General features: G+C 36.6%; 4 protein-coding genes across 4 annotated transcripts in view; 3 read left to right on the forward strand and 1 right to left on the reverse strand.

Annotated features, from left to right (window-relative positions):
* RasGAP1 (Ras GTPase activating protein 1) overlaps positions 1-5,503 on the forward strand; it is a 32,047-nt gene extending 26,544 nt beyond the window's left edge. Inside the window, exons 14-16 of the mRNA XM_028186258.2 lie at positions 665-852; positions 2,332-2,464; positions 2,543-5,503. Coding sequence (XP_028042059.2) covers positions 665-852; positions 2,332-2,464; positions 2,543-3,710 — 1,489 coding nt within the window. The 3' untranslated portion in view covers positions 3,711-5,503. The remainder of the gene's footprint in view (positions 1-664; positions 853-2,331; positions 2,465-2,542) is intronic.
* Positions 5,504-6,961: 1,458 nt separating this feature from the next.
* On the forward strand, positions 6,962-9,828 carry LOC149501483 (uncharacterized). The gene is made up of 3 exons (XM_089733302.1): positions 6,962-7,333; positions 7,659-8,042; positions 8,320-9,828. The coding sequence occupies exons 1-3, from the start codon at positions 7,306-7,308 to the stop codon at positions 9,039-9,041; spliced, it is 1,134 nt and encodes a 377-aa protein (XP_089589428.1). The 5' UTR covers positions 6,962-7,305; the 3' UTR covers positions 9,042-9,828.
* A 1,142-nt stretch (positions 9,829-10,970) lies between these two features.
* On the reverse strand, positions 10,971-12,322 carry LOC149501484 (protein cereblon). The gene is made up of 5 exons (XM_089733303.1): positions 12,170-12,322; positions 11,840-11,992; positions 11,514-11,716; positions 11,244-11,418; positions 10,971-11,049 (listed from the first exon to the last, which is right to left on the reverse strand). The coding sequence occupies exons 2-5, from the start codon at positions 11,937-11,939 to the stop codon at positions 11,006-11,008; spliced, it is 522 nt and encodes a 173-aa protein (XP_089589429.1). The 5' UTR covers positions 11,940-11,992; positions 12,170-12,322; the 3' UTR covers positions 10,971-11,005.
* A 2,564-nt stretch (positions 12,323-14,886) lies between these two features.
* Positions 14,887-17,713, forward strand: LOC149501485 (uncharacterized). The gene has a single exon (XM_089733304.1). It carries the CDS (start codon positions 15,064-15,066, stop codon positions 17,212-17,214), a length of 2,151 nt encoding a protein of 716 aa, XP_089589430.1. The 5' UTR covers positions 14,887-15,063; the 3' UTR covers positions 17,215-17,713.
* The last annotated feature ends 93 nt before the right edge of the window (positions 17,714-17,806 follow it).

Consider the following 17,806-nt stretch of genomic DNA (forward strand, 5'->3'; position numbering starts at 1 on the left):
TACGGGCTCTAGTGACTACCAGTTGAGATTAGGCAACATCTTATCTGTGTGTCATGTGTTAATACGAGTTTTTCCAGAACTTAATGATTTCGAAGTACATTATTCTTTTTAACGGCCTCAAGAAAGGTTACTTTGTACACCCTGTAAAATAATTTACGCAATTGTAGTATTCCTCTGGGCCCTATTTCACTCCATACCTACATGACGCTGGCTGGCTGTGCGGTGTCGTCCTAGAATAGTACCACCCCATCTCTCTTGGATGTCGTAGCGTCCTCTGAGTATTATACTGTACTGCAGTGATCGCCAGTCGGTTTTTTTTTTTCATTCCGTTTGATGGCAGGCTGTATGGTGAGGTTGCACGAACGATCACCATCATCCTGCCTATTTTTGCCGGGAGCCCTCATGCGTTATGTTTAGAAGGGCGAGACAACCCCTATACAATTCAGTTGAAATTTTAGGTAGATATTACAAGATGAATGCCGCTATAACGAATTTCTATGAGTTTGGGTGATCATTTTACACCAGGTATGCCATGAGCCCGTTAACCAATATAAACAACTAAGAACCTACCTATATGGACACGGTTCATTGATCGCTTCAACAATAATTGAAGCATGTTACGATTTTATTAGTGATTTATGTATGATGAATTTGTTTTGTTCAGTTGCGGTCGCACGGAAGCAGTAGCGGAAGGTTGCGGTGGGACAGAGAACGGCATGGAGGCGGGGGACGGCACCGCGGCCGGCGTCGCTCTGGCGCTGCGGCTCGACCCGGCGCGGGACCTGCAGCGGCTGCACGCGCTGCTCGTCTCGCACGCCGCCGCACTCGACGACAGGCTACACCGACCTCAACGTGAGTACCACGTTCAGTATGCTTAGTGCGAGATTCTTAACGTTCTCGATAGCGTAAAAGTTAAGCCAGTTTTGTATGCAGTTGGAACAGCGCCCCTAGCGGCAAACGTACGCAAGTGACCCCACTCCATACAAATATGAGCTAACTTTTACGCTATCGAGAACGTTAAGAAACTCGCACTAAGCACACTGCAATCAAAATCTTATCGTTATTTATAGTAATCGGCAAACTTCGTGAGCAAATGACCTTGACTGCGCAGAACCGAATTTTAGATCACTTTGGTGGTGAGGGTGAGGCGCGACGGCAGGGGAAATCGTATCGAGCGCGTTATTGGTAGATCAGTCGAACCCTGCGTCCCGCACTGCGCCCTCATTCCGCTTGCTCCCAAAAGTACGCTTGCGTACAGTGGAAAGTCTATCGTTATTAATCGTTAAGTTATTTGTTATAATTGCTTGTGGACTTTGTTGCCATTGCTATTTGTTGAGTGTTTGTTGATTTTTTATAAAACATACACTATGCCGTGACAAACTGGTGTAGTACTTAAAAGAAAGGGTAGAAAATTTGTGTACGACGTATATTGCTTCTTTATAAAACATGGGAAGAATGATATGGAAAAATTAAAACAGACTTCGGAAGCAACAAAAACATTAGTGAGTACTGTTAGGTGCATTATTAACGAAGCTAAAGGCTCTGGCTTGCTCGCCGTGTTTCGGACTCCGGGTAAGAAAAGATCAGGGAAGAAGAAAGTTACCGGAATGGATAGTTTCGTTCAATCTGTAATAAAAAGATGTAATCATAATAACTACATAACAAGCAGCGAAACTCCGTACCGTAGAAAGGCTTCGAAAAATTTAAAGAAGATATAAATTTTAATGGCTCGGAATTAAGCTTACGACGGATTATGAAAGAGCTAGGCTTCAGATGGAAAAAAAGGACAGAAAATAATCGGAAGCTGGTAAATGAAAAAAGTAACATTCGATTACTACGAATCGAATATCTTCAAAAAATAATTAATTATAGACAAAAAAGAAGACCGAATCGACCGAGTTGTAAACTACGCCGATGAGCCCTATGTCGACTCATCACGATGATAGCGACTCGGGTGATGAAAACAGTGATGATGATGATGGTCAAGATTATGATAACGAAAAAAAAATTACAAATACCAGCTTCGCTTCAACTGAACCAAGACCTGGCAACAGCTCTAGTTTTGACTTAATAGAAGGAATATCTATTTTACCCCAAGATTAAATTATTACAATTATTAACCTATATGTTTTGTTGATGTTCTAATAAATATATAAATAAATACATATGTTGATTTTAATAATTTAATAGCATTATGACGCAGAGTAAGTAATGTTTTTGCACGTGAGTGTACCATGCGCAAACTTACCCCCACTACGTCGACAAATGCTCAAGAAGTTTGCCGGTTATTATACTTGTGTTTGTTTTATTTAATTATTGTTTCGTTTCCAGTAACTACGAGTATAGAAGAACGTGAGGCAGAAGCGGCTACCCTACGAGAGTTGCAAGAGGCTATGTTTAACCTAGAGCACCAGCATCGAATATACCGACGGTCGCTAGCTCGAGAAACTAAATACGGAAGCAAGTAAGGAATTTTTCTATACGTTAATATTCATTAAACTAAAAGTATTTCTTAAAAAAGTATTTCAAACAATTGTTGCAGACAAGCGCCAATAGGCGACGACAACTATTTACACTTAGCCGGAGCAGGAGGGGTGGACTGCGGCGGGTTGCCGTGGCGAAATTGGCGCAGCGACGCTGCGGTCGATCTCGACGGTAAGCCGCTGCGGCGCAACGACATGACTTCGAGCACAGAGTCGCTGCGCCGGCACGCCGACGAGCGCTCGTCCGGCAAGTCGACGCGCTCCGCCGGTAGCGGATACCTCGCCATGTCCTGCTTGCGGCACGAGCCGGCCGACGACAGCGACGCGTCGGAGCGACCCGCTCGGCCGCCCAAACCGGCACGACTATCGCCTCCCCGCGCCTTCATCGACCCTCCTGCCGACTATGTGCCGGTTGAACCTCCGCCGCGATGTCGAGAGTACGAGCTGATGTCAGACTTCGTGAGTCGGGCCCGCGCTCTTGATGACGAGCCTCCTCCCGCGGTGCCGCCCCGCACCCGTCCCCGCCCCGTCGAGCCGCCGCGTCCCTCTAGCGCTGCCGACGCCGTCTCCACAGATGACAGTTTGATCGATGAACTACAACGCGGATCATACTGTGTGCTCAGAGTGTGCGAAGACGAATCTCCAGTACCGGAGAACTTTGGGGAGGAGGCTTCGGAGGCCGTCGACCAATCTAATGAACCGTTCCAACGTTCGAGCGTACAGCGGAAATCAAACCCGACCCGATCTCGGATCAGTCCGACTCGACCCCTCAAAACATCCAGTTCGACTTCTAACGTGCCGGAAGCAGCTCGCACCGCTTCCTCATCGCGGCTTTTCGCTGAACGTCTAACTCCCTTTTTTTTTAAACGGAAACCAAAACCTCTTGAAGAGGCGACGGGCAACTCCCGACGTGAAGAAAAAGACAACATGTTCGGGCGCTTGACTCCGCGTTTCGGTCAGGCGAGGCTGACGGGGCGCGGACGGTCGCTGGAGCTGACTGCGGAGGAGGCTCGTCCGCGGCGCATCGAGCGCTCCGCCACCACAGTCAACATCCCCCCGCGCCCCATGAACTCATCGATCGTCGCCAACTTGAAGTTCCTGAGTCTGCACAGGTACGGGCCGCAGGAGGCGAACCGAAAGTCCCCAGGCGAGGCGGAAGGTGCGTCGTGGCGGCCGCAGCATTCCGCCTCGCTGTTGGCCACTGCCTCTACCGACATCCGCCTTTAACGTCGCTCGAGAACAAACTCCAAATAATATATTTTTCCATCGAACGAGGATATCAAACTTGCGACCTGTTTTGTTGTACATCTGAGCTACATTTTGCCTTATGAATTTGTCAGTTTCAAATAATACATTGCTTGCACTATATGAATGTACTTAAGTATGCATGTTTTGATATTAGACGTGTCCCTGTCAAGGCGTGTGTCTGTTATGTACATCATTAAGGGCCTTAGTACAAGTGAGGTCTGTCTGCGGCCACGACCTTCGGGTTAACACAATATTATACTTAATCTGTGATTCACTTTACACACTCGGCTCATATTTTTAAATATTTTAGATCTAGTTTAAATGTATGATGTATGTACATAGTCAATTATAAAAGATTCGAGGAATTCGAATATTAAAATTGCTCTAAAAAATTATTTTTAATTATAAATTTAGTTTTATCGATATTTTTTGTATTAAAAAGATTTGACTTATTGACTAGTTATTCTAAGGTATTTTGGCGGCTATTACACTGTCAACGTATTTAAGTATAGTGCCAAGTTGTAAAATAAAACTTTTAATGTAAGGATGCATTTACTCATCAAAATCACTTTGCCTTTGACTGTCTAGTGCCTAAAATTGTTATAAGTTATGAGGAAAATTTGTCTGTTATTATCAGAAAATTGTCATCTATAGTTTTGTTATTAATTTAATAAATAATATTTATTGTACATAAACATTTACATACACTTAGGAATTTATAAGGAAACAATACTTTAGTGTTTCTAAAGTATGTAACTGAAACTGTGTGAATTGTTTTAAAACATTTAAAAGATTTCATGGATTTAGTCTTGTTATGCTCCAAAATATATGTATGTGTTTAAGTTCTAATACATAGAAATAACAATGTCACAGGCATATAATCAGTGTATGTTTCCTTAAAATGGATTTGAATGTTTATGGTGGGAACTTAACCCTACGATTTCGTCCAATATTCTGTTGCTTAACATTGTTCTGTTGCAAAATATGTTAAAAAGAACAGAAACGAAACTTTAAAAAGAGATTATTCCGAAATAAATTACGAATTCACTGCCAGCATTGTTATACCTGTGTATAGTTTAACAAAAGAAAAAATGTAAAGCAGTATTAATATTAAAGTGATGATTTAACGTCTAACTATCAAGTGAGCCATCGAATTTTGTCAATTTTTTGCACTTTTACACCATGGTCTACGTGACTGTTGCTAGATTAAACTTTCTTTTTATAAAATTCAAGGAGTATTTTTTCTTGGTAACGACACGAAAAAACGATAAATATTTATGAATAAGTCTACTCAAATATCTCTACGATGATGGCATTACAATGTTACACAAAATTCCTTGTAACAAAAAAATATAATGTTCTAAATCTTAAATATTTTGCATATAAAGATATTATTGTTAATAATTACTCATATTTAGGACGTTCTGAAAATAAAAATTCAAATGTACAATAAATTTACTCAATATTTAATTATAGCATTGTCTAAAAGTCCAACATCAATATGTATAGCATTGTATGTCCTAGCTGCTCTTCTCGTATGTAAAAGAATTTTAATAATGTATAATGTGATGTAAAACGTATCCAAACAACTCACACACAGTGGCCAGCCTATTTATTACAAAGTAAGCCTAAAAACAATAAAAAAAGCGTTTTTCATCAGATTACACACAAGAAAAAAATGTACAAATGAATAATTATTATAAACATAAAATGTTATTTATTTCATCTTTTTTTTTCATTTTGTTAATAAACTTCACTGAAATTAAAATGTACATCAGTTTTGTTTAATTTAGTGATCAAGATCAAGTGAATCAAGGATTACAATTTCAAATATCAAACGCAATATAGTTTGATATTTGTGTTTTTTTTGTTTTTATAAATTAGGCAACAATGGCATATTATAGCAAGAAACGAAGAAAGAAAAGAGACTATAGTAGAATTATTTTGTCTGTGCAGTTTGGGTCATAAAAAATCGGTGAAGCGAGTATTTCGCTCTCTCTTCCACCGACGAGCCTTATGGACGGGCATAGTGATGCGCATTATTGTTGTCGATAAGCGTTATCGATAGTGTATTTAGTTTTGTCATTTTGTGGGTTAGTGATAAAAATGAAAGAAAAAAATCACTAATCGAAAACTTACACCACATATCGCCGCAGCAAGTTAACGGCAACGGCAGAAATTAACACTTTGTAACTTTTCGGGATCTATTCTTATTTCAGTAAAAAAATTTAACACATTGTTGATAACAACACGTGCAAATATTATTTTGAATAAATTCTGCCGTTTTGATACAAAACAAAGGAGTAACCATTGTGTCACTAAAGAAATTCAGAGAACGAATGCATAAAACACATTTCTCTTCGACATAATGTACTATAATTTTCAGGTAAGTACAAATGACATAACAATGTCTCACCACCCTTCGTATACCACCCCGCCGCTATGTACCTGCCATCGATGACTCATTTGTTTTTATCGATAATGGCGGAACATGCTCACCGCCCTAGCCGGGCTATATTTTATGACTCAAACTGCACGGACAAAATAATTATACTATAGTACAATAATAATCTACAATATGTACATACCTACATACGCGTATTATCTAATATATTGGCTCTGTGAAAATGCGTGAGTATATACCGGTTATCGTTCTCGTCGCAAGCGACGGGTTCGACGAAAGGCTCGACGAGTAAATTAACCCACAGACACAGCCCACTGAGTGTCTCGCTGGATCTTTTCAGTGGGTTGTGTTTCCGATCCGGTGGTAGATTCTGCGAAGCACGGCTCTTGCTAAAGGTTCGTGTTAGCAACGTCGTCAGGTTTGAGCCCCGTGAGCTCACCTACATGTTAGGGCGAAGCTGAAATAGCCTCTCAAGACTAGGTAGGAAAAAAAAGCAAGCGTCAGCATCTCACATCTGCTGTTTTTTTAAGTGATTTTATGACCTGGTAACTAAGACCATGACTAAGGTCTTGTCTTATTTTAATATATTCATATTTTTATGATAAATGATATGGAGTGAAAAGAAATGAAATGAAATAAAGATGATTAATTTGAGATATTAATGGGATGAAATTAAATGAAATGTGATGAGATGATATAGGATGAAATATAATCTCAGTAAAATGGTGGTACATAATTTACTGAAATTTTTTTAATTGACTTTTTGGAGGATTCCGAGAAGTTACGTCTGGCAACTTTGTTTCATTTTCCCACATTTGCGCACTTTCACAGATATTAAACAGTTAAAAACCACCGTTATTACACAGTTACCTGAAGAAACATTAAATAGACAAAATAAAACAAATCACAACTTCATTCCTCGCGTTCCCGCCAAAAAGTCAGTCTATGCTGTGATACAATACCATAGATTATACACAATAATACAAAATACTACTCTAGGGTCATACCGGACATAACCTAACTTTTCGCTTGTGAAATGGTAAACGTATTTATGTTATTATCGTACTATTTACATTAAACTATTAATGTAGTTACAAATTACATGCTCTGTTAAATTGGTTTTTAATAGAACACGCTGTCTATAAATTACGGAAACCAAATTATAACAAAATGGCAGATTCTGTTAATATGTCACTAGGTAAGTAAATCTTTGGATTTGATCTATTTATATACGATTATTCACACTTCATGTAGTGTTATTTACAATATGAGTTTTGAAATCTGATGAGCTTGGGTGGTTATAAACGTGTGTCTCGTTAATTAAAATAAAAATATAGGTATACGACCCCGGCCTCAAGCCGTATTGAGTATAATGCCAGGGTTTGTTGGAGTCTTGTGGGCCTGTGTGGGTTGGTGTAAAACCTTGTTAACAGGTGGTTTGTCGTTGGGAAGATCATGACACATGAAAGTAATAAAAACAAAAAGTCTTTAACAACTCGAATTTCAATATTTTTTGATTATAGATGAGATAATAAAAAAGAATCAACAAAATCGTGCAAGCAGATCTAGAGGACGAGGTATTAACCGAGGTAGAGGACCTGGACGAGGAGGTGGCAGAGGTCGCGGACGTGGTAATAATGGACGCGGTCGTCCCCAATCTCGCACAGCTAATCGAGGGTCTAGACAAGGACGTTCACAGTCACGTGGGCAGAGAGGTCGTTCTCAATCTAGATCACGATCACAATCACAGGCTAGATCTCGCTCTCGTCAATCTCGCCGATCGAACTCTCGCAACAGATCCAGGTCTCGATCACAGCTAAGAGCTTTAACTCCAAAGGGCCGGGCAGGATTAGAAAACCTACAAACTGGAATGCCTCCTTTGACAAGAAGTGGCAGATCTTTTAGAGGTAATATAATTTGGCAAAGAACATAATTATAAATTAATACCAGATTTTAACACTTTTATTTAACACTGACAAGTTAATGTTACATGGGTTAACCATCACATGCCATGTAAGAAGTCTCTCACACATTGTTGTATATGACAATCAAATATGCATTCTATCTCTCTACATAGCATTCTATAAATAGTAATTATACATCTTATTCACATAAACACATTTATAATAATGGTTTTGCTATAAAAAATAGATTACTTTTAGAATTTGGAATAACTTGTTTTAGGTGGAGCTCAAAAAAGGTTGCAACGTGCATATTCTAATCCCGATTTAAGAGGAAATGTTCATAGTAGACTAGGTGTTACAACACGCAGAGGTGGCATCAATTTGCGCAGACCCCTCGCGATTGCTAAACGAGGAGTTTCTAAAAGAGGAAGAGGTTTAAGCACTGGAAATAGATATAGCAATGTGGGATTGAGATCTGACCAAATCTTAAAAGAACAGAGGCAGAATATGATGTTAAAAAATAACATGATAAGATCACAGACATTCACACGATCAAGAAATAACTCATTCAGTTCAGCTTCACAGTTAACAGTTAGTGTGGCTAATGATTTTGCTCGAAAAAGACGTAACAGTGTTGGAAGCACTGGTTATCTGAATAGGCAAAGTTTGGCACAGCTGAATAATCAACTAGGAAATTATAATTCAAGAAAAGGTCCAGGTAGTGTTCGATCAATGACGTCTAACAAATCTAACCGATCTGGAGGGTCCAACACAAGCTCAACAAGGTCAAGGGGTAGAGGTAGAGGCAGAGGCACTGGTCGAGGAGTCGGAAGAAAATTTATAAACAAGCAAATATTAAATGCGAAATTACAGAAAGAAATAGCTGCTATTCAGGGAAAAACATATGGAGGAAATGCTACTGAAGCTCCTAGTGGTGTTAATTTCGCTCCCACACCAGTTGCTACAGGGCAATCACTTCATCAACGATTTGCTAGCACTTAATCAAATAACCATGACTATAATATCATGTTTTCAGTGAGTGGACAATGGTTGGTAGGTGACTGTGTTAAAGTACATACACATATTAAATTGACTATTAGTGTAACATTTTACTTTTTTTTCTAAAGTTTGGACCATGCTTTATATTTTGTATAGGTAACTACAAAATTTATTAGTGCATACTAACAGGGAAGCATTGTTTGAAATTGTTTTTAAACTTTAGTAACTTTTTTCTTAAATTGCATTTTTTTCCCTCAATTATATCACTGCGTGGAGTGTTATTATTGTAATAATAAATCTTGACACAAGTAAAGGTACATAAGTTAACTTGAGCTAATTTGTTAGGGCCGAGTCAGACCGGAATGGCAGCGACGCGGCGAACACTTTCAGTGTGAAATAATTTTAAACTTCATCTATATACTTAAAAGATCAGTATTGCTTGAAAAGCTTGAAAAGGACGCGAACCAGCCGCCGCCCGCCCGCGGTTAAGCGAACAGCCGCGCGCCACGCGTCTTGTCGGTGATTCTGCCAGCGGCGACACAAGGCCGCTCGCGCGCTCGTATGTAATAACCAATTCCATCATGTTCACTCCAAACACGAGTATCATTGCCGAATGAAGAAACTAAACTAGTCAAGAGGAGACTAGGCGCGTCCAGTCTGGAGGCCGCCAGCGGCGACGCCGAGGGCCGCTGCCACTCCGGTGTGACTCGGCCCTCATGCTTTATGATAACACTTTAATTATACTATTATTTTTGTTAATTAAGTATAAATAAATAAAAAACGAACGAAATAGTTATTTTAATCAGTTTACCAGGTAACAAACATTAAATGTTGATTCATCTTTAAAAATGACTATTTTACTTACACTTATAACTTGCTTTGCAGGATAAATAGACAGATTGGAGATACCTATCCATAGGGGCATACAATGCGCTCGAAAATCATAATATGAAGGAATAGTATTAATAGTTTATTTTCGATTTATTTACAATTAATTGTTTTTATTAATCTACAATTAAAATCGTTGAACAACCGTACTAATTGAGTAAATATCCTTTTAAAAAATGCATAAAATTTTGAAATATAGTTTATTTAGAGCACAATACCTAGCCTCGAGGATCAAACTAATTTATGTAACATCGCCGATTGAGTATGTTGTTCTATAAAATAATTTAAGAATGACAAGATTATCTATCCGTGGTTTTAAACAGATATACTTTATTTTGCTGTGGATATCTATCTTATAATCTGTAAGTACGGTAAATTCTTTTCAGAAAGGTCAAACGCTATGTAATATGCATATGTCAAAATTATGGGTATGGTTGCTCACGCTCCTTAGATTAATCATCAGAGTTGTATGTGATCTAGTTCTTGAATCTAACTGTATGTATATGAAGCTAGTATCAGACTGCTACTTTGACGCATGATAATCTTATACTGCTAATCTAGCTAGATCCTACCTCAGCTCACACAAAATCCCCACAAAGTCAACACTCAAGCCATGACCTTATGGATCCAAATCCATTCTACCTTAGTGGAGTCATCCGATCCATTTTGAGTGTTGTTGTTTATTTTATGTTATGTTTGCTATGCTGTTATTGTTAATTAAGCTGTTGATTGTGCCTTTATTATTTTTATTATAGTTTTACTAGAATTCAGAGTGCAATTGAACACTTCTTCTCTAGTTCTAATAGAACTAGTAGTAGGTAAAGCACAAATCATTGAAACCATCAAAGAATTCGACGTGATACCTAGCCATAGCATAAGAACCAATGTTCATTTGGCAAGAAACTATTGAGTTTCTTCTCTCAGTATCTCAGTGGATTACAATTCTGATATGGTTGTAGAACTACTCATTAAGTAGCCGTCTTTAACTGTTAGGCTTACTTTGGAGACTCGTGGAGTTGTTAGCTCATAAATGAAACTCATTACAGTAAAAAAATAATTTAATGGTCTCAAGCGATTACTTACATTTTATACATTTTTGGCATCATTATAAGAGAATCCGTAACTGAAAAAAAAATAAACTTATTTTGACAAAAAAATTCTGACTCAAATCTTACAAGGTGACCCATCACTAACCCACAGGGATTTATTGTGATTGTTTCGATTCTTAAATAAAATAAAACAAACAAATGTGTAATTTGAAACAGATAAAGGACTAATAACATAAAAAATAGATATCATAGTAGGTACTTAACTTACAATTTTCTCCAAGTACATTACTCAGTATGAAACCGTGAAATGAGTGAACGTGTTCCTTTGCTTTTGTAAGACTCAAATCTGTCGACTCAAAAGTCCAGCCAAGGTGCTGGCCACAATGAGGACATGCACATATACGCCATGTGTAGCCGGGAAACCAGGAATCAGCCCCTTGGGGCTAAAAATTATATAGCATATAATTATAGCATTTAGTCTATTCAGTTCAGTATTATTTAAAATTTTGTATATGTGATTGGGTGCACAATAACTTACTGGGCCCACATTTTCACATTTTGCTTTTTCTAGAGTAACTATATCAAATTTCACTCCAAATGGATTCACTAATGTTTGCACTGTAGCATTTTGATGGCCAAACAGGTTTTGTTTGTCTATTGTTAGCGCTCCTGGACTTTGTTTGCTGAATAAATAATGTGAATCGGCTACATCAGCACCACATTTCCGACACAATATTAATTCTGCAAAAATAGAACATTTATTTTAAATATATAAGCCTTTTTATATATCAGTGCTGTATATTTCCACAATATAATATTTAAAATGTATCCTAAGAAAATGTGAAGAAAAAGTTGGTATTATACCTTGTCCGAGGTTTTTAGAATTTTCATGTTGATCAGTAACTCCAATTAATGTGCAGCATATGAAAAACAGTATTAACAATGAATGTAAGATGTCAAACATGCCTTCAGTACCTATTTTATTATTGTTTAATTAATAATGTATCAGTCTGAAATCTGAAATTTTAAACATTTAGTATGAATAATAATTAAAATTAGGACTAAATTGTGTGTATTACTATTTAAATTGACAGTTATTGTCTCCCTCATAGATTATCACAGTAATCTGATAATTGCTATTGTATTTTTAAATCAACAGGCTTATTAGTATTTAGTTAATTGGCGACTACCTACCAAACTACCAACTAGTAAAATTTTAATTATTTTATTTTGTTTATTTAGTATTGGAGCGCAGTTTCTAAATATTAGTGTATAATCTATGGCGGCGTTCAATTTTTTTCCCCACCTATGTGCTTATTGCGAGTTTTTTAACGTTCTCGATAGCGTTAAAGTGAACCCAATTTTGTATGCAGTTGGAAGTGCCCCTAGCAGTGATCTCGAACCTACCGATTTTCGGTATTTCTACCGATATGGGCTCTGTTCTACCGAAATACCGAAATATAACGATTTTTCTACGATTTCAGAGTATACATGGAAGTTCTTCCGATTTTTCTACCGATTTTACACTTTTTCATACTTCTTAAGAGTAGGCTCTTTCCCAATATTCAAAGCAATGATTTCCAGGAAATTGATAGAGTGGCGCATTTTAAGAAATTGTGAACAAATCAAAACATTTCCTAATGATGTAGAACTATTTTGGGATCAAGTAACTTTACTAAAACGTGCCAATGAAACTCAAATGTTTCCTTTGTTGTTGTTTAAATTGTCCTTAATATTTTATCACTTCCCTATTCATCCGCTAACGTTGAACGCATATTTTCACTTATTAATCTTTTGAAAACAAAACAGCGAAATAGGCTGTCTAGTGAATCAATCACTGGTCTATTACATACAAAACGACTCTTTAATACAGCTAATTGTTATAATTTTGAAATTAATTTGACTATGACTGCAGCTATGGCCAAACAATATTGTTATAAAAATAATTATTCTTAAATATGATTGTTATAAATTAGTCTGTAAATTTTTTTTTCAATAAATAAACGAATTTGATTGAATATTGTATATTTTTTGACAAATACCGATTTTGGGTACAAAATAGTACAATTATACCGTTTTTAGCTGGCAAGTCTACCGATCTCGCTCTATGACGTTCGAAATCACTGGCCCCTAGCGGCAAACGTAGGCAAACGATCTAGACGTGCGCTAATCATGTTCGGAACTGGATTGAACATGACATCGTTCTTTTGAGTGTCGGAACTAGTTCCAGTAAACATGTTCGCGGAACTGTTTAGTTCCACGAACATGTTAAGTCTAGTAGCTGTTTGTAGTTTGTAGCTGTTTAGTTCCGCGGACATATTAAGTCTAGTAGCTGTTTGAAGCTGTTTAGTTCCGCGGACATGTTAAGTCTAGTAGCTGTTTGTAGTGTAGCGAATCACGTATTAAGTTATTATTAATTACACAATATTTTTCAAAAAAGGTATTAAAAATACATTTTTTTAAAAAACACTATATAAAAATAGATTGCCGCTTATGGCAATTATTATTGTAATTATTATTTTCTAAGGTTTTTAGTTTTAGGTTCATTGTTACAGCTGGTTGAATAATTTATTAATGTACTGTAATTACTTTGTCATAATTTCAATTACTCTACTACTTTCATTATTTTTTAATGTATTGTACGATGCACCGGAAACTATAACCTATCAATTGTTAATTAAAATACCACGTTATTCTGATATACAACGTAAATTGAGCTCGTTGTAGCCTTACAACCTTTTTCCCATAACCGAGATACCGAATAGCGAAAGTGGTGAATGTTTTAAAATTCTCTAATTTTGAATTATGATTTTCTAAGAAATGGTCTACAAACACTTAACGTTAAATGCTCGTAGGAATGATGCATGGTCAAGGTCAAAATCCATAGCAAAACATTTTAATTTATTCAACTATCGACTGTAACACGTAGGTCGTAGAGCATAACTTCAATATTAATAAAAATGTAATATGAAAGAGCTCCACACGCAGTTTCATGCACTCGCTCCATCTCACTCCCTCGTATTCGTGCCATATTTCGCCTTATCTCTTTACGTGGACTCGTGTCGGTTCGAGACTCGTTCGGGTGAACTCGCCGTGCCACGCCTCCGCGCCGCGCGAGACCTATGCTCTAATCATGTCCGCATGTCCGTCATGTTCAACGCGTTCGTAGTTCCTGCATAACAGTACACTTGGAATGGAAATGGAACTGTCTGAACATGTTAATTTTCACAACTCGGATTGAATGATATAGTTCCATATGAGGACATAGTTCCAGGAACTATTTCGGTCCGGAACTACGCATGTCTAAAACGATCTCATTCCATACAAATATTAGCTAACTCGCACTAAGCACAGTTTTATCTTTGCCCCCTACAATACATCAATCCCATAGATAATACATTAAATAATATTTAATAATCACTCCAATGAACCAGTTAATCAAAGCACTCAACATAATAAAATCCTAATAAGAAATATGGACCATGGGCCAAAACAAAAAACAGTTAAGAACCTATTTCCATGTGAATTAAGAAATTCTCTCCTTTATTTGATAATTAATAAAAAATGAGCATTAGTGTTATAAAAAAGTGTAACGTTCGTGATTTTTGTTCAAAATAGACGAAACAATTACGTATAATTTCTGTTCTGTCTGTTGTTCGTAACTAATTTATAAGCATGTAAATACTATTTTCTGTTTAGTAAACATTGACAAGCTATAATATACATGTAAGATAATAACTATACATTTTTTTTTATAAATTATCATTTTTATTCTAAACCGAATAAGTATGTTCAACTTTGTTCAGAGTAGTGTAGATGCTCGAGATGTTACTGTAGATGTTCTGCGTATCCGATCTCGAATATATTAAGTGTTTAACCTATGGTATCCGAGTTTTCGAGTTCAAGAATCGTTCAATGTATTCAAGCTGCCTGATTTGATATCGAAAAGGAGATTTGGCACATCACTAATGACAGTTGTTTTGCGCTAAACTCGAGTCAGTGAAATAAGATTTGTTGTTTTTGTATTAAATAAATAAAATTGACGGACCATTCCTTCCTAAGATATAATTCTTATACACATACAAAACATGTCGTTTTTTAAGAGCGTCGCTTCTGGATTCACAACACGCAGTCGTGACTCAATTCTTAAAGAATCAATAATAAACAACTTATCGGAAAGTGTTAAAGACATACAGTTTAACAATCAATTTGAAGAAAATTTTCACAGTGTTCTTGGTTCGACCGATTCTACAAGTACCCTGTGCATGGCCCTTGAAGCAGTCTTTCTTCACGGTCTCAAGGACACATTATTAAGAAAAGCCAAAAATGCTCTCACTGGCGATTCTGATCAGCAACCCGAGCCAAACTTTTGGCCGCTCGTTCTAGTACTGTCTCATAGACAAAATATAGATCAAATTTCATCTTTGCCTCAGATCAACACAGAAATTGGTCAGTGCCGAGCTTGGCTGCGTATTGCTTTGAATGAATGTTTACTGTCCTCATATATGTCAACTCTACACAAAAATATTTCAGCTATAAAACCATTCTACAATCGTAATGCATTAGTATGTGATCCTGAGATATTGGATGTGGCACAAAGGCTAGTAGAAGGTCTAGAGACATGTGTACAGTTCAATTTACCGATTAATTCAAGTCTATTAAATTACTGGCCTGAACAAGTATTAATAATAGCAGGTATTTGGGTGCCCAGGGTGAGGGTTGCTCCCATCAGTGCAGCATTAGATGTGGCAAGTATTATCACTGAAGAAGAAGATAAACCTAAATTGGCATCTACCCCTATACACACACCTAGCATCACTGGGTTGGGTCCAATACTTGCTCTCAATGAGGATGAAGCTTTGGATTATATTCTATCTAAAAATTCAAGTGATATTAGAAAAGTAACAAAGAGTAATTTGGATGAAAATGACAAAAATGAAACTATTGAAAGTAAAAATGCAGATGTTATATGTGATGAAATGGCTACTAATGATGGATCATTACCACTTCCAATACAATATCCATCAACAAGTCAAGATGCAGCAGATGAACTGCTTGCCTCTCCTACCTCAGTGAAATCTGAAGATTTTGAAGCTCATTGTGAAGTTGTTATTACTGGCAACTCATTAATTGGTAAAGGTTGGTCAGCAGATAATAATGATGATTTAAATGCATCAATTCATTCAAATTCCTCACATGGCAGTAGTATGATTAAAACTCCAGAAATAAAAAGTCTGTCTTCATTAGTGGACCAAACAAATCCTTTTGCTGAAACATTCTCTAACATGCCAAATCTGAGAGACATCATCAAGGATATACATAGAGAACTGAAGTTTACTCCAGATGATGTTGCTAGAAGTAACATAAAAATTGATCCTGTTACACCAGAAGACCCTGCTCTTCAGGGTTTGGACTTTGAAGTTGTTCCAAGTTCAATGACAGAATCATTTACTGTTCCTGAACTACAGAGCTTGATACAACAGTTGGGGGTACTATCAAGAGAACAGGGTCTTGATCATCAAAACTACCAGTGCAAAGGGTGTCAGGATTTGTTGGGAAGTACAATATCAAGAGCTAAAGTTTGTGCTTACACTGGAGAATACTATTGCTCTAATTGCATGGATCCAAATGTTTTTATTATTCCTGCCAGAGTTATACATAATTGGGACTTCAAAAGATATCCAGTTTCTAAAAAAGCAGCCCTGTTCTTATTAGAATTTCAACATCATCCATGGATAGATATGAAGAAATTAAATCCTAAAATATACTGCGGAGTTTCAGATATGGCTCATTTACAAGATCTTCGAATACAACTGAACTTTTTAAGGGCTTACATTTTTACATGTCGGGAGCCTGTTATTGAAGATCTGCAGAAACGTATATGGCCAAGAGAACACTTGTATGAGCATGTCCATTTGTATACTATTTCAGATTTGGCACAGATTCCAAATGGTTCCTTGGTTTTGCAGTTAGAAAAAGTGGTTTCATTTGCTAGGTCTCATGTATTGGACTGTTGGCTTTGTAGTCAGAAAGGTTTCATTTGCGAGGTTTGCAAAGATCCAAAAATTTTGTATCCATTTGAAACTGCCGGTACATACAGATGTGACGAATGTTCCAGTGTATTTCATGACAGATGTTTGAATGTAAATATACCATGTCCAAAATGTAAGAGGAAGCAGAATCGCACAAATGACACATCATTAGTTGATGCTGTAAATGCTTGTTTCAACAAATTATAATTGTATTATAATTATAAAATTAATTTGTGCATTTTTAACAATTGGATTTATATAAGCTGCAACTGTGTAAATATTAATAAAAATGAAATGTAATTTTATGATCCTGTAACATATAATGTGTAAATTGTATAAATTTACTGATTTAAAATTATGTTATTTAATCTTATCTATAATAAACAAGGTAATTAAAACTAGTTCTAAAGATATGTTAACAAAGTAGGACAGCAAGATAAAAATATTGCATGTTTGTGCCCTGTCTCATCATATCAAACCAATATGGCCATTAATGTTTTGTTTTGAATTGCATTTGATATTATGGAATTTCTAATAATTAAAGCATTCAAATGATAATAATACTTATAATATAAACACAAATATCCACCTAATTAAGTCCTAGAAATTGATAGTCTGTATCAAATTTTATTTATTTAATGTATAAACTATGTATATTGAAATGTTTGTCTGTGATTTCGAAATAAAGGCTTTTCTTAAGCTTTCATCGATATTTTCTTTTTACCAAACTGATAAACCAATAAAGGAACAATTTTAGGAACTCATTGGCAGCTATGAAATTTGTCTGAAGATAATGTAA

Source organism: Bombyx mandarina, chromosome 15 (genome assembly GCF_030267445.1).
Source record: "Bombyx mandarina strain Sakado chromosome 15, ASM3026744v2".
NCBI classification, from domain to species: Eukaryota; Metazoa; Arthropoda; class Insecta; order Lepidoptera; family Bombycidae; genus Bombyx; species Bombyx mandarina.

Bases quoted from the DNA above. Each gene is read 5' to 3' on its own strand.
- LOC149501483 (XM_089733302.1), top strand. From the start codon at position 7,306: ATGGCAGATTCTGTTAATATGTCACTAG. The intron at 7,334-7,658 runs GTAAGTAAATCT...TTTTGATTATAG, and splicing joins TTCTGTTAATATGTCACTAG to ATGAGATAATAAAAAAGAAT. The intron at 8,043-8,319 runs GTAATATAATTT...AACTTGTTTTAG, and splicing joins AAGTGGCAGATCTTTTAGAG to GTGGAGCTCAAAAAAGGTTG.
- LOC149501484 (XM_089733303.1), bottom strand. From the start codon at position 11,939: ATGTTTGACATCTTACATTCATTGTTAATACTGTTTTTCATATGCTGC. The intron at 11,717-11,839 runs GTATAATACCAA...CTATTTTTGCAG, and splicing joins TTCTAAAAACCTCGGACAAG to AATTAATATTGTGTCGGAAA. The intron at 11,050-11,243 runs GTAAGTTAAGTA...TTTTTTTTTCAG, and splicing joins TAATGTACTTGGAGAAAATT to TTACGGATTCTCTTATAATG.
- LOC149501485 (XM_089733304.1), top strand. From the start codon at position 15,064: ATGTCGTTTTTTAAGAGCGTCGCTTCTGGATTCACAACACGCAGTCGT.